General features: G+C 34.6%; 1 protein-coding gene across 1 annotated transcript; it reads left to right on the forward strand.

Annotated features, from left to right (window-relative positions):
* Window positions 1-474: 474 nt before the first annotated feature.
* Window positions 475-13899, forward strand: LOC117907466 (tubulin-folding cofactor E). The gene is made up of 15 exons (XM_034821011.1): window positions 475-858; window positions 2006-2176; window positions 3600-3646; window positions 7288-7434; window positions 7542-7616; window positions 9255-9364; window positions 9455-9597; window positions 9740-9801; window positions 10208-10315; window positions 10403-10437; window positions 11291-11356; window positions 12747-12838; window positions 12924-13000; window positions 13088-13165; window positions 13469-13899. The coding sequence occupies exons 1-15, from the start codon at window positions 543-545 to the stop codon at window positions 13565-13567; spliced, it is 1626 nt and encodes a 541-aa protein (XP_034676902.1). The 5' UTR covers window positions 475-542; the 3' UTR covers window positions 13568-13899.
* The last annotated feature ends 3059 nt before the right edge of the window (window positions 13900-16958 follow it).

Genomic DNA, 16958 nt, shown 5'->3' on the forward strand with positions numbered 1-16958 from the left:
GGAGACTTTTTGCGGCGTTTTTTTAAATTTTCAAATAGAATTTTGTTTTCCAAAGCATTATAAAACAATTTTAAAAAACTGTTTTTCATTCCTATTTTCGAAAAAGTTATTAAACAACCTATAAATTTTGGAAAATCAAGAATAGGGTTTCAATCAGGCTGCAACTTTGGATGGTCCAATCCATTTAATCCCTACCCAACCCAAGATTCGGATTGACAGATTGACATGGATAAAGTGTAAAGGGTTAGGATTGGGCTTGAACTAAAAAATATATTATTTATTTATTAATTATTTTATTTAAAATATAAAAAAATATAAAAAGGATAATAAAAAACTCAAACTTTCTACATTTTTCTAATAAATTTATTTCCTAATATAATCAATGTGAATTTATAATCTTTTTATTTTGTTTTATTTTTTATTTTAATCATTATTAAAATAAAATTGATAAATTTCAGAGACGAGAGCAATGCATGACAAGCCCCTATATCTCTCTACAAAGCTGTACATTGAAATGATGTGATCTGAGGAAGAAGGTGAAGATGCAGAATCCGGACTCGGCCGATTCTCCCGCCGAGTTTCGACTTGGCCAGCGAGTCCACTCACTCGGTGACCCCCGCCGAATGGGCACAGTGAAGTACGTCGGACCCGTACAGGGCTATTCGGGCACGTGGGTCGGCGTCGACTGGGACAATGGCGACGCCAAACACGACGGCGCCCTAGACGGACGCCGCTATTTCCAGGCGCACGCCGCCAAATCTGGGTCGTTCGTTCGCCCCCACAATCTATCGGCTGGCATTTCGCTGCTCCAAGCGCTACTTCTCCGGTACCGATCCACTACCTCCAAGGAAGAGGAAGGCATGACCCAATAGTGATTTTTGCTTGTTTAATTGTTTTTGTTTAGTTTTTTGGTTTTTTGTTTGTGTTTGTTTAGTGGGGTCTGGGTATATTGTAATTTCTTGGGGTTTATTGTGTTTGTTCAGAAAAAGTTGCTTTTTTGAAGGGCTTTTGGAATGTTTTGGATGGAAATGCAGACATTAGGTTCAAGTGTTTAGCATATACAGTGTAGTTTAACCTTGCATTATATGGTTGTTTGATATACATTTTTGGCCTGAAGTTTAATAGAAGGATTTGGATAAGTGAAATAGTCGAGAATTTCCAGTAATTTTATTGATTCTGCTGAAACAAGTATTGAGGATTGAGTAATTACAGATTAAGAGCAAATAATCTTGATTCTAGGCTATGTGGGAAGTGGGAACTAGAAGAGAACTGCAGTATAAGTCTGGAAATTTTCTTCCTAGAGTAAAATAGCCTTGTTAAAAGTCATGGTGAAGTATATTTTCCCATGCTTGCATGCATGAGAATGAGAATGAGAATGGGGTTTTAGACTCTGGACTCTCCAGTATACTTGCAAATGGTGAGACATTGCCAAAGTGATGGCAGCAGCTTCTCTGATGTCTTTGTTGTTTTTTGAAAGAAAGTGAGGAAAAATAGAGGGGAGTAGGAATCTGTTAACTCTTTTGTGAAGAAGGGGTGGAGACTTTATGTTACTTTCTGCAACACTCTTATTTGGAATTTTCATCACTGTTGGGAATTTGCTAATGCAATCACTTTATAAACAATGCTTTCTTGTATCACATTACAGGATTTGAGTACTTACAGTTATGTGCCAATCAATAAAGTTGTTTTTATCACTACTCTAAGTTCGAATGCCAATCTGCTTCTACTATCTACCGTTAGGAATGAGTTTGTTGCCAAAACCTGTATATTTTAATACATTTATAGGTTTCATTTGCATTAGGCCATTTTTCTTTATATATTTGGCTTGGATCTATTCATCGTTCAGGTCTTGCATTATTTTCTTCTTATAGGCATTGCTTTTAACTTTTTGTGTCTTCCTGTAGCTTTCACCCTCGTAATCTCAGTATATGTTTTTTTTGATATGGGTAACATGAAAAAAACCTTGGAGAGTTTATTTTATTTGGTGTTTCTTATTATGTTGCAGAGGAAATGTATGTCCTTTCAGCAAGCAACAGACGAGTATCTGTTCAACTTGTGGGGAAAGAACAAATTGAAGACAAGCTAAGTCGATTTGAAGAGTTGACAGCTGCTTCACTATCTTATTTAGGCGTTAGCTCTATTGGAGCCCCATTTGAGATCTGTAGTGTTGTGCCAAGTAGGTTGTCCATTTTTCTCTCAATTTAGTTTTTTTTTATTGTATTCTAACCTGTGATGCTTTGTATTTTATTCAGTATTTTCTATTTGTAATGTCCTAATTGTTTTTCTCTTATTACAAGGATGAATCCAATAATGCTTTATTGTGAAAATTTCTTTGAGGGTCAAGCATTAATAAAAAAAAGTACCGAATATCACTTCTCCATCATGTATTCTGTAGTTTGGCAAAGGGTGGTCAAGTAAGGATGCCATAGCACTGGTTTGGAATGGAACAGTCCTTTTGGATCTTGGCCTAGGATAGGAAAAACACTTCCCAGACGAGTGAACCACATACAAGTTAGGAAAAGCTAGTAAGTAGAATTGTGCAAAGTACTACTTGAGCTTAGCTTGCAAGAAGCTCATTCAAACTTGTTTATGGCTGAGTTGAGATAAAGTATATAATCTAACCTCCTAATAAAGTGGGCAGAACTTTTTTTTTTTTTTTCTTTTTTCCATTTTTAGAAGTTCTTAGATAGAGCTATGTCATGTTTTACATAGACGGATATTACTATTATTTTATTCCAAATCACATTAGCGGTCATTGGTCATTACTAAGAGATATTGAGGTATCTATATTGAGTAATTCAAGGGTCTCTTTAATTAGTATTCGTTTTAATTACTTTGATAAAAGTTGTTATTTATCTTATTATTAATCAAGGATTTCTTATGCAACTAGAATGACCCTCACAAATAGGGAATACAAATTTATTCAGAATTATTTTGGATTGAAGCTATAATGCCATCATTTGATAGAATGAAATATCTGCGAGAACTGGGCCACAATTTGTATTGATTAAACAAAAATGATACATTCATGAAGAGTCCTTCATTCTTCTTGTTGATCAACAATAATTACAATATCTGGTAAACTTGTCATATATTTAGATTGGGGTGGTTTTGAGGGACCCAACAAATGATATATAGTGTGATACAGTCAAAACAAGGTATTGTAAATATAATAAAAGAAAAATGGATACCTCAGAGATGGGTAGACTCATCAATGAACCCTCTATTCTCTCTTTTTCCATCTAAATTTTTTATGTTTGTTATAGGATAACAAGATGGTTATATTTTTCTAATAATAATAAATTTTTTGGTTGCATTAAAGACCTTGTACAGAACAACAGATTCTATGTCTATGTGCTGGTTATATTTTTAAGCCTGTATAATAGACATGCATTTGTTTGTAATAGTTCTTCAATTCCCCCTGTTTAATTCAATAGGCAGGATGGATTGTCTCTCATCTTTCCCCTTGAATTACCTATAAAGTCCTCGCATTAATGAGACTATACCTGCAGGATGTGACCTCTATTTCATGTTACTAGACTTCTGTTGCGCATGGTTAATCTGCAATTTCCACTAAATCTTTAATGCTCATATTGCAGATCTAAAGGAGCTAGATTTGACTGGCAATCTGCTTTCAGAATGGAAAGTATGTTTCTTTTTAAGTAGGTTATATAAATCTATATCTTCATCCTAGCTAAGGCTGCATTTTGAGTGTGCTAGACTTAAACAACTTTTTGTATCATTTTCTTGATTTCTACTATATTTTTGTTTACCATGAATACTACAGTTTTTACTCATCTAATCTATATTGTCCTAGTGGGTGGCCAGTAATGACTATTTGCCTCTGTACTGTCATTGATTCTTGATGATCCGTTTGGAACTTCAAAATGATGGAATCTGTTGCTTAGTCTTAACAGTGGTACGATTCCTAAGCTGTTGCATCTACAACATTGTTTACCTCAGTTGCACCACCTCTGCCTAGAAGGTTTTTGATATGATTATTATCTTGATTTTGACCTTGTAACTTCCTAGCATGCTGGAGCATAGAGATTTTGTTTAAGTTGTGGGTTTATTAGTTCAAGTAGTTGATTTCATAATTATATAATTTATAAACTTTGTATACTTCCTATGTATTGGAGTGCTTTTGCTAGGTGGTGTTAATATATATATATATATATTTTTTGTGCCAATCAAAAAATATAATTTATTAACTCTCCTTGCCTTGTGCACAAGGTAGATTCTATATCATTCTTTTTGCAATTTTGTTGTGAAAAATGTTTTTTGGCTAGATTATCAGCATACAAATTGACTCGGAGCCTGTTTAGGATAACTTCTTGTATCTGGCTTTATCTGGAAGTTGAAGGCAAGGCCCAAGTCACAAATTTTAAAGAGTCATATTCAAATTGTAAAAGTTTTATTAAACATGAAAGAACTTCTTGCATAAGCCAAAATAGAGCTTCTATGAGAAGCAATATTTTCTTGACTTCCACATTAAGCTCTTTTTTTTAAGCCATAAATTTATGAACAAAATTAGTCAAACAGGTGTAGAAACTCTTATTAAGCTTAAAAAAGAGCTTTTGGCTTCTTAGAAGTCAATCCACACAAGGCCTTAATCAACTTCCTTTTTCTCTTACCACCAGCCTCCCTATGGGAAAATTTAGAGCTGCAATCCAATTCTTAACGCAATTAACTCTAGTTTTTGCTTTCATCTCACCTTCTCTCTGAACATGATTACTCACAACTTTGCTTTCTTAGAGATTCTAACAGACCTTAGACTATCCATCATTTTCCCCAAATCCCTTAAGAGGGTCAACATCATCAACATCCTTAAGCACCAATGATTTCCTCTCTCATATTACCCAATGCATACTTTATTGAGTTTGATTACCCTAAGCTCTTGCATAAATTCATGGCTTTTTCACCCAGTAATTTGATGCTAATTCCACCACAGTATCCCAAAATTTGGGATGCTGGAGCCATGTTCTCCAAAAAGGAAAAGGAGGCGCTCACTTAATCAATTGGATCCACCAAAAGGTGGCAATGTTCAGAAATTAAATAGGGATCAGTTTAGGAATGATGTAGTTCAATCTAGAATCCTACTCTTGGAAAACAAAAGGCATCTAGGCTTTTGTAATTGGGTTTCCAGGCTGGCTAGGCCAAGTGGGAAAATTTTTTCTTAAGGGTCATATGTAATGTTTACCTATTTACATTGAATTTGGTCTGCTCAAGTTTTTCAAGGCTTCATATCTATGCCCAATCGAATCTTAGATATGGTCTAGAAGTTTGGGTTAAGCTTTCCCAACCAAGCCCAATCCTGATTGTAAAAAACTTAAAGCCAAGATAAATGGTTGAGCTGGGCTCAGATGGGAAAACTCAGCCTACTTGAGGAGCAGTTAGTTTGTATTGACACCAATTTTAAAAAATATGCACTACAAAATATAATGTATGTACAAAATGATACATAAAGAAGGAAATTATCTACTCTATTTGACTAGTTTCAGGTTTGAGTCCTGGGCAACCCATTACCATAATAAAATCATGTGCATTATTAGCCCTTATTAAGATATTCTTTCATGCAAAATAATGTGTAAGATGTCTTGCTTCTTAAGTCTTTCTTCAGGTACACAATTGGCAGATATATGATACGTAGACACATGAATGTTTGACTATTATCTTATAGTTTTCAAGAAAAATCAAAGTTTTATTCTTAGAAAGATTATTTTACTGTCTCTAAAGGGTACTTGAAATTTAAAATCGAACTATTCGAAACTCCTTTTTTCCCTGCCTTCTGCTTTGAATTTATTTCATTTTTCTTCTTTTGGGGGTTCTCAAGAGTGGAATATGCTTTTGTAATTTTTCTTTTCTTTTCTACTCGTTTCTTTTCTGCAGTTCTTTTTCCCTCCTTTTGGAATGAGTCATAATAATTGTTGGAACTTACCTTAAACATACCATATACGTTCTCACAGTGCATTTGTTGGTAGTTTAGTCAGGCTCTTGTAGGAATGTGCCTCTCATGGATTTTATGATGAATCAATGTCTTGAAATGTCTTATTTTGTTAAATTGATTCCATCAAAGCTCTAGTATCTCATTTTGTTAATGTATTATATTATTTGGTACTTTTACCTAAAGGCAACATTTGGTTCATGGGATAGGTGCTCAAGATAGAATGTAGAATTGTATTCCTAAAGGACCATAGTTATTATGCATTGCAGAGTCACTTCCACTCTTCTTTTCAGAAAATTTTGTCATTACATAGCTAGGTTGGCAATTCCAGTACAAATTTGGGTGAGTATGAGTTACATACTTCCAAGGGACTAAGCATAGGTTAGAGTTCACATGGATTTTGATTATGATCACCAAGTTTTCAGGTAAGTATACTGAGTCTGGGTTACTTAAACAAGTAATGGCACAAGTTTTTCAGTTGGATTTGGATCAAGTCAGAGAAGTGCACAAAAAGGCCAAATATATTATATACAAGAACGCATTTTCAAGCCCTATTGCAACTTCTCAATTGCTTGGTGTGGCGTGGCCTGAACCCATTTTCCAATTAAGATCCACATGTACAAGTACCTCCTTCCTCTTATATTTTCTTTCACTATCCTTGCTTTGTTTTGGGATCTTAAATGGTTATTGTGAACTTGTGACAAAAGTATCCCTTACAATTTACTGCATTTTCAGCTCTGATCATCCATGATTGTTGGGTTTGTTGAATCTCATATTTATTTGGTTTATCCAAAATGATATAATATCTTGGAATATGTATATCTTGTACAGAACACTTATCTAGTGAAGCAAGCAAGGCTTTAATATCCTTCATGAAATTCATTATATGCTCTATACTTTATTCCAAAAATATATGCATTTTATAGATGTCCCAATATTTCGTCTAACCAATTCCCAATGTATGTCAACAAATTAAAGCACACCTTATAATGTGATGCAGAACACATAAATATAGAAAAATAAATACAAAATTTGGTCTATGTGTTGACAACTATGGGTGCCAATGTCATATGAATCTATATTTATTGTATCTCTTGTACAATAATTAATTTAGGAAATCAGGATATTATAAACTTGTAATAAATTTTATTGTGTGAATTTGGGTGGTCAATATCATGATGATCCAAAGATTTCTTTTCCCACTTCAAAAGCTTGCAAGTGTAAATGTTAAAATGAAAAACCTATTCATGTGCATATTTGTCATTGGCAGACAGCTTTTAGAGGAATAATTACTTATGCTGAACAACTGTTTTTCTTGTTTAAATTGGTCTCTTCCCTTGCAGGATGTTGGAACTATCTGTGAACAGTTACCAGGCCTTGCAGCTCTAAACCTATCTAACAACCTTATGGCACATGATATTACTGGGCTACCACTTCTAATGAACCTCCGGGTTCTGGTTTTAAACAATACTGGCATTAAATGGAAGGAGGTGTCCCATTTTTTATTATTTTTATTCTTCCTCTTCTTCTTCTTCACCTCCTATACTTCCCTAGAATTTATTCGAGTCACTAAAAATATCATCTTTTATGTTGGCAGGTTGAAATAATTAGGCATTCACTTCCAGCAATAGAAGAACTACATCTGATGGGAAACAATTTAAGGGCAATAACGGTGTGTTATTTCCCCTCCAATGGTGTTTGCTAAGTTTCCTTAGTCTGTGATCAATTTTAATTTGGTTGGGGAATTATTTTAAATTATACATTCTTTGAGGTGTACTATTATGCCATTCCTTTGTTCTGTTAAAGTAGAGTGAGCAAAGGGCTGCACTTCTTTTGCTCACCATGCTCTGAAAGAGCCCCCTCAACACAGGAACCCCGCGACCGATCCTGGTTGTTCTTTGATTAGGTTGCCAAAGATGCAAAAAGCTGACTTGTCTCATCTCATGCAGTCTTTTAGATTCTCCATCAGGCTTGCTAAACAGAAAGTATAGAATGGTACATGAAAGTGAAAGAAAAAAATAATGAAGAGCCCAAAGACATGTAGTAATCATGGCATGGAGGTTGAAGAAAAGAGAAAGAAACTAACTATAAATATCTTTTTTGACAAACAATCACATTTTTTTCAGTATAATAATAAAATTTCTTAATATAGAAAAACATTAATTGCAAAATAAGCTATTGCACCATTATACAAATCACTGTATGCTCCTCCAAGCATGTTGAAAATGTAAGCCATGATAGCTCCAGAAAAAATTTACTCACAATGACTCTATCGCTGCTCAAATGTATTGAAATCCTCTTTTTAGGAAATAGAGAAGATCTAAATCAACACAAAAAAAATGATATCTGAAGATGTGCCCAATGCCTATGTGGCACTGGATTGTCCAATGCACATTCTTTGAGGTTAAGCTTGAGACATTCAATATGAGGGCAAGTCCATTGATTGAGAATTACCCTTCTCCCCAGTGGTGAAACTGCAAATTTAAAAAATTTTATGGTATGGCTGCCTTTATGCCATCCCCCTTTACCATTTATCAAATCCTAACAACTCAATACTAGGAGAATATATCAAGTTTCAACATCTTATGGAGGTCTAATTAAATTTGGAAAGATAGATCCAATTTGTGTTTGGTTGCTCATCAAGAGTAAGAATTATTAACAGAGTTGTGCTAATGAGCATGACAGGAGGTGTCCTTTCTGAGCTTATTTGAGATACAATCCTTGAGGGGAAGATTGTGCATCCATTGTTTTCCCCCATATCTGAGAAGTGGGGCTAATAGGTTTCCCTGTTACTAAAACTAAAAATGAAAGAAATAAGCATGATGGAAGGAACCTTTGCCTTTGGAAGGTTGCATGACAGAAGAATGTACTAAGCAAGTTATATTGTCTTGAAGATTTTATTATTATTGTTTTTGATTGGTAACCGTTTCTTTCTTCTTTTTTTGTACTAACTGGGATTTGAACTTGGAACTTCCCACATCCTCACCCCAACCCCTTGGCACTTGAGCCAGGCCTCAAGGGCAATGTTTTCTTGAACACTTACACTCAACACTCCCCTATAGGAATGCTTTAAGAATTGGGAGACCTTAAAGCTTAGGATGGAATGGTTTTCTGACTAAGAATACATTGTTCTTGATTGTTGTTAATTTTCGTTGTTCCATTTCTATTTGATGGGTGCCACTGGTTTTCTTTGGATTTCTATTTCTATTTTTATTTTTATATTTCTGCTTAAGCAGTTCTAAATTCTCAAACATCTATACAGCTGTTTAACAGCACATCCCTTCCTTTCTTTTTATTTCTTGTTATCCAGCCTGCCTCTTCCTCTATTGTCCAAGGATTTGATTATCTGCGGCTTCTGAATTTGGAAGATAACTGTATAGCTGAATGGGATGAAATCTTAAAGCTTTCCCAGCTCAGAAGGTATTAGAAAGAACTGTCCTTTTTTTGTTGAAAATCTTAAGATAAAGTTTACTGTATATGTTGCCAAATTTTCTTATGCATAGTGTTCAGCTTGGAGCAGCTTCATTTGAACAAGAACCATTTGAAGCACATATTTTACCCTGATTCTGATGCAATACATCAACTGCTCAACGGTATTGACTTTCTTGAAAAAGGTTGTAGGCCCTTCCAGAATTTGCATTGTCTTCTTCTAGGTAATATATCAAGACTCCTCTTTAAGCATTCTCACATCCTTATTTTTGGCTATCTTGGATTCTTATGAATGCTTATTTAGTTTTTATTCATCCATGGATTCTTATGAATGTTTATTTAGTTTTTTATTCGTTCATGCTTCAGGTGGTAACAACATCGAGGATCTGGCCTCTGTTGACTCGCTAAATTCTTTCCCTATGTTGAAGGTAAGGTTTTGTGTTGTGACTGACCCTTCTTTCATACTTCTTCTGAGTCACCAGATTAGTTTTATATGCATACTGTAGTGATGCAAAAATAAGCTGAATTTCTAGGGTTTGTAATACCATTATTGGTTGTAAATCATAGGTCATGTATAAAATTTGGTTTCTCAGGTTATTTTTTCTGGTCAGATAGCAATTTGACTGTCCAGAATAATGATGTGAATAGCAAAGCTCAATCTCCTATTTGGAGAATTTGTCACTGCTAACTAGGACTTAATCTGATTGCACAGTGGGAATGGAAACTGAATTGTCTATTGTGATAATGAACTTCAACATACACTTAGTCATCAATCATCAACTTTACAAGTTGAAGGGTCTGTGTTCTGATTGTTTTCTTTCTTCATGTGGAAAGGATATTAGGCTTTCTGAGAATCCAGTAGCTGATCCTGGAAGAGGTGGTATCCCAAGATTTGTTTTAATTGCAAGGTTATCGAAAGTTGAAATACTGAATGGGAGTGAGGTAAACTCTAGATGTTGTGTATGAACCCAATTGCTGCTTTACAAGGTTGTGATAAATCTGATGTATCTGTCTGTAAAAACCTTTCAGGTCAGTCCTCGTGAGCGGAAGGAATCTGAGATCCGGTAAGTTTTTCCTTTCCCAGGCCAGTCCATTATGTTATCTTTTCCTTACCTTAGGTTTCTGTGGGCCTGCACAAATTTTAAACCATGTATTTAAGTTAGACATTTATTTTATTCGTTTCCAATACGCTAATAACTATATGTTTCTTTGTTTTCATGTGTTTATCCTAGGCTCTCTAGAGCTCATTTTAGTCCCGCAAATCATTTCTTACTTTATTTTCAGAAGAATCAAAATAAAAGAAAGAAGGAAAAGGAAAATACTGACCGACCATGTTTGTGTTGAATTAATAATTTTTACCATTTTTTAAATGTTTGTTTTTTTGGTATTTTGGCGTGTATCATTTCTACAATTTTATCGAGCTGGAAACCAAGGCTCAGGATCTGGCATTGGGTGTTGGTTCATGTCTAGGTTGCAGATCCTTCTAACCTCTGAATCTTAGGACCATGGGAATATCTAAATTCTTGATGTATCCATTATTTTCTTCGTTTATAACCAATGTTGAGATGGGGTACCTTTTAACATAAAATGCTTAACTTGAGTGGACCGTGTAATATAGGAAATGAAGTGTGCAAGAGAAGTCCTAACCAGTTACTAATGTGGTCCTCTTCTTTTTCTTGGACATATCCCAATGCCCATACCTCTATCCTATGGTGCCCCTCAGGCACTTCTCAAGTTTTGAAATGTTCATTTATTGTTGGTTGAAAAACTCATAGACACTGGAGTCCACATTTGTGTTCATTGTGATTTATTTTCCTTTAAGAGGCCCTTAGAGATCAGCTGTAACTGGAGTTGGTTGTACTAAACATGTGGATTGTCTGAGAATTAGAATTCTGTTTCTGACTCAGAATTTTACAGGTATGTTCGCTTAGTCATATCAAAGATGCATGGCAACCCAGAAGAAATCAAGCGGCTTCACCCCAGGTCTTCTCTTCTTTTTCTTTTTCTTTTTTTGTCCTTTTTTTTTTGCTACAGTTACATTCACCGCCCTTTGCTGTACACAATTGAAACCATTGGCTGAATGCTGTTTATGAACTGCTTGAGTAACTTGCTATAGCCTATAAAACTTGTTAAGGATCTGCCAATGTAAGCTCCTAATCAATTACTACTTAAGCTAAAGTAGACTGCAATGTGTATTATGATATTTCCAATTCAGGGAACTCAATTAAACCAAGTTTCCATTTTCTTGTTAGCATGTTTTGCATCAGAGAGAATGAAAGAAAGATTTTCTGTAATTTGTGGAAATAAAATACTAGGGCCTGTTTGGGAATGTTTTCGAAAACAAATCTCAAAAATAGCTTTTGAGAATAATTTTTTAAAAACAGTTCTTTAATGTTTTTTATGACAAAAGTTTATTTGGGAACTCAGAATTTTTTTCAACCTATTTTCTGTGTTTCCAAATATTTCTAAAAAACAACTTTTATGTGTAGTGTTTTATTTTCAATTGTTCTTCATACTTGCATAATTATTTTTTAAAACAAACCTCAGAAATTATGTGGGAACAATTGAAAACGGTTAAAATATATTTTCAGAAAACACCTTGCTTTCAGAATAAGTCCTCAAAAAATTACCAAACATGTTTTTGAGTTTGGAAAACAGTTTTTTGTTTTAAAAGCAGTTCCCAAACAGACATTTCCCTAGAGTTCTACTGACGTCAAATTCTATATTGCAAAGTTGTATTTCTGCTCACATCCTGAATATTCTTTCTGACAATACTACAGAGATTATGTTGATAAAAAAGTAAGCCATCCCAGAAAATTATTTACCTGAAAATAATTGTCATTGATGCTCAGTGCCACATCAATGTTGTCTTGAGCTGCACTTGAATTTGCATATGTTAGAGAAGAGGTCAATGATTGGTTGATAACTACACACAAAGCCTTAATTTTATTGGGACACAGTAATGGCATTCTGTTCCTTGCTTTCTTTGTATCAAACAATAAGGAAAGATACATGGACAGAAAACAATCAGCTTGAACAACTGCAATTGTGATGATGGTTCTTGTGTTTCGGTCCAAGCATCGGAATTCCTTATGCTGTGATGCTGTGAGATTTTCAACTGATGTAAGATCCCTAATCAGATGAGAGACAGAGTTTGGAATAATTATTTCTTAGAAACTGACGACGAGAACATTCAAAGTCCACATGTATCATACATAGTGTATAATATGTACCATATTGTTTTTTAGGCAAAATTGGGTATGCCCTACCCACCAATGATCAAAATATTTGCTACTGTTTTCCCATGTGTTCGTTTTTCTAATCATTATATCAACCTTCCAGCCTCTGATTCTGGACCTGAACTCAATTCCAGGTTTGCCGAGCTTAAAGAATTTCATGGAATCGAGGATGAAAGACCCTTGACTGGAGCAGCTGGTCCTCAAAAAATGGCTTCTGGACTTCTTTGTACGATACAAAAATTTCCTGATCAGCATTTAACATGGACTTAAAATGTCGATATCCTAATGATTCTTATCTGCCCTTTTTGTAGCTATCAATCTGAAATGCATTGGAGCATCCATAGGCGAAAAGCCCCCGCTGACAAAGAAACTGCCAGCAACCACCACGGTAACAGCACTTCCATCTTTTTCTTGAAGCATGGGTTTAGCCCAGAGGTAGTTTTAACAAGTGGCTTAAATATTGCATTTCTTTCAGATTGGCAAGCTAAAGAATCTTTGTGAGAGTTTCTTCAAATTGAAATCTATCAAGCCGAGATTGTTTCTTCAAGAAGAGGTTTGTATTTGACATCCTTTTGTTGTGACTTCTGGTTATTTATGTCTGGTATGTGATGAAGTACTGTGCCTTCATTTGGACATTCTGATACATTTTGATAATATGATCATGGAAACTCAAAAATATCGATCCTCGAGTTGGTGGGACTTGGAAACTGTATTTTTCATGAATTCCTGAAGTTCAGACATTGCCAAATGGATACCAAGAAAATTTTCTAGGAACTTTCCCAGAAAAATTTCTCAGGTGGCATTTTAGCTGAGCAAGTGCTCTGTCTAAGCTGGGTAACCTTTCCTTGATTTTCAGGGTTCCCCGTTGCCAATACTGCTTGACGATGAAATGGCATCACTGATGGACCTTGGAATCGGTAGTGAATCAACCATTCTCATAGATGAAGAGAGTTGATGAAGGTAAATCCATGAAGCTCTTTGATGGACTTTGGAACTGGAAACAACCATCGAAGACGAGAAGAGTTGATGAACGTGAATCAACCCCAGAAACTTCCATGATTCTTGTTGCAACATTTTGTCTAGTTCCAAGTGTTTGGATGGTACTTGTTTTTGGATTTACAGACTTTCACATTCCTCAAATTTGTGTGTAACAGGTTGATGCTTTGAGATTTGGGTTTTCTTGTTTTATCTTACCTTTTATTTTGATCTTTATTCAATTGTCAATTTAAATATGCTGTGTAACATTTAATGAGACGATTAGCAGAGAGTGAGAAGAAATATTTGTTACTGCTGAAAACCTTGCCTTCAGCCAAGAAAGGAACACTATAAACAAGCTTTATGCATACCGCTAAAACCATTTGCATCAACTCCAAACTGACATGGAAGAACAGCCTCTTCTTCTCCTCTCCTCCTTCAAATCATCCTTGCCTAAATTTTTGTCGGGTTTTTTCCATTTAAGAATAATCTCAATGGAGAAAGTTTGATGGTTCAATGAGCAATCTAAGGCCGCCTTCAAACATTTCTCTATTTGTTCATGAAAATCTAATGAAGTTGCAGAATCTTCCCTATCCAATACCTCTTCACCTTCCAAACCTTGAGGTACTCTTAACTTAGAAGACATCCATCTTAGTGGTAACTTTTCAAAGTTCAATAAGAAGACCCCCCCACAAACTCAGGTGGAGAACTTCCAGCTTCAATTGGCAATCTAAACTCTTCAAACACGAGATCTTAACAGTATACAGTGTTTAGATTGTCAGTTGAAGCAGGAAGTTCTACAACCAGGGTTTCTGGGAGAGAGATCCAAGAAGCTCTAATTGAGCTTTGGAAAGTAATCACTGGGATCATGATCCCCTGAGTTGAGTAACGCAAGGCTTGGTAGGTGAACATAAGGTGAACACAAGGCTTGAAGAAGAGAGATATAGAGCTATCAAAGAAGGATAGAAGAGAGGCGCTTTAGATACTGAAGAAGGAGATAGAAGCCATGTGGTTCAAAGTCTTGCTGGTGAAAACTAACCTTCAGAGGTGAGAGGAGGAGGGGTAGAGGAAATGAAATAGAGTGGGTGAAGAGGTTGAAGGTGAGGTTGAGGCTTTGGTAGGTGAGGAAAGACCAAGACCAAGACTGCCATTGGTGTAGGAATGGATGGTCCATGATTCCTTGAGTATTAGTTCCATCCTTCCAATCGAAGCCCTTTTTTTTATTTTGGTAAATGAAGAATGTATAAAACTAAATATTATCAACCCTCTAAAACAATAGGAAAGGGTATTTTTCGGTAGGCATTGACAAGTACCATCAATCAATTGGTGTCATGTGTATACTAGTAGGTCTCAAGCTTTGTGTATCTTTATACCCAAGGATAAAAATATCGGTAATCATGGATATATCGGTACTTTGATTTTACGGATATATCGACGGATATTTTGGAAAAAAATATCGATAGATTTAAAATTGTTAAAAACTCATGAAAATATAAGAAAAACCTCATAATAATATAATTAGAAATATAATAAACATTTTAAAGTTGTTTTATTGAAAAATTTGATATACATATGATATAATTTGCAATATTAGATGTAATTATATCATATCGATTTATAAGAAATGTTAATTTTGTAATTGTTCTCATTATAAAGTCACATAAAATATTTCATTTCATTAAATATTAATAATTTGAACACATTACATTGCAATGTCCCTTTAGTACCAAAATAAGTCTCAATAATCATAAAAATAAACATATTTCATATTCAATATATATTAGTTCATGTTAATTAAATTAATTAAATAATTTAGCTAAGTTAATTAGTTTAATTTAATTCTAAATGTGAAAATAAATCATAAATAATCATCTAAAATAAACATATCAATTTATAATTAAATAATCAAATTAACCTAAGTTAATCCAATAAAAATATACAAATTAATTACAATTGAATGTAAAAATAACATTAAATCATTCATATTGCAAACGTACTAATTAATTGAAAATACATGAATTAATTACAATTGCAAACAAAATTAATTACAATTTAAAACAAACATACCTTAAAATGATTGAATAATTGAGCAATCTTAATAAAAATTGGAGTAATGAGAGCAAATGAAGAATGAAAGCAAAAATTGATGAAATTTGGGTTATTTATAGAAGAAATTTGAGCCAAAATAGCCGTTGGAATATTAATTTACGGTTGAAAATCAATTTTGGCCGTTGGATAAAAAACTTGGAGCAATCTGGCCGTTGGATCATTATATTACCATTTGAATCACATCTGGGCCGTCGAATCAACACGGGCGTGATCTGGGCCGTCAGATCACGCTACATGAAGAAGGGGGAATACCGCCGATTTTTTGGCAATTTACCACCGATTAATCGTTGATATATCGACGATTTATTGCCACCAGAAGCGATTTTTTTCACAAAATCGTCGATTTATCTCCCCGAGCTGATATATCGCCGATATTTTGGTAATTTTTGCGGAAATATCTCTCATTCGATTTTTCTCCATGAAATATCGTGTCGACATACACGATATATCGCCGATGTATCCCGACATTTTCCTCCTTGCTTATACCTTAACTCCATTTGTTTGTACACTAATCTAACAACCTAAATTTCACTACACAAATTAACATACACAAATTAAATTTATGATTTCGCAACACAGACTAACTTCAGTCTCAAAAGATATGCAAATTTCTTTCTCATGTTGAGACTTTTCAACTAGTCTATAACTTTTTTCAGCCTTCCGACTCTTAACTTGTCAACCCCTCTAAGACTATTCTCAGTCTAAATAAGATAAAATTACTCACTCACACACGAGGGCATCATAGTCCTTTAACATTTGACACTTTTACTTTCAAATTGGAATCCTGTTAGATAGAATTCCCCTGTTCTATGGAAGGACCACCGAGAGACCTCATCCATGTTGAAATCATTGTTTTTTTTATAAAAAAAAAACTTTTTTTTGATAGACGAAGAAAGCATGTATTAAGCACCAAAAAGAAGGGATGTATCCTATGCATTGAGGAGTATACACAAAACATGGCAGTTCCAACACTAAACGTATAAAAGGTTAGCCTATAAAAACAAACCAAACTATTTATAAGTGAGATCATCTAAGAAATCCAAAATGGAGGTGGTTTTCCATTTGCAACGAAGCATGGGACCACTCTAATAATGATTTAATGAAGAACTCTGTCAATCTTTGATCTAAGAGCTCTTCATCATTGAAAGTTCTTTGATTACACCCTTTTCATCATAACAAGCCAATCAAAGCTATACATCAAGCAATTCCTCTCTTCTTATCTAAACCCCCTTAAATTTCCATACCGGGAGGTTTTACACTGA

The sequence above is a fragment of the Vitis riparia genome, chromosome 18 (genome assembly GCF_004353265.1).
Source record: "Vitis riparia cultivar Riparia Gloire de Montpellier isolate 1030 chromosome 18, EGFV_Vit.rip_1.0, whole genome shotgun sequence".
NCBI lineage: Eukaryota > Viridiplantae > Streptophyta > Magnoliopsida > Vitales > Vitaceae > Vitis > Vitis riparia.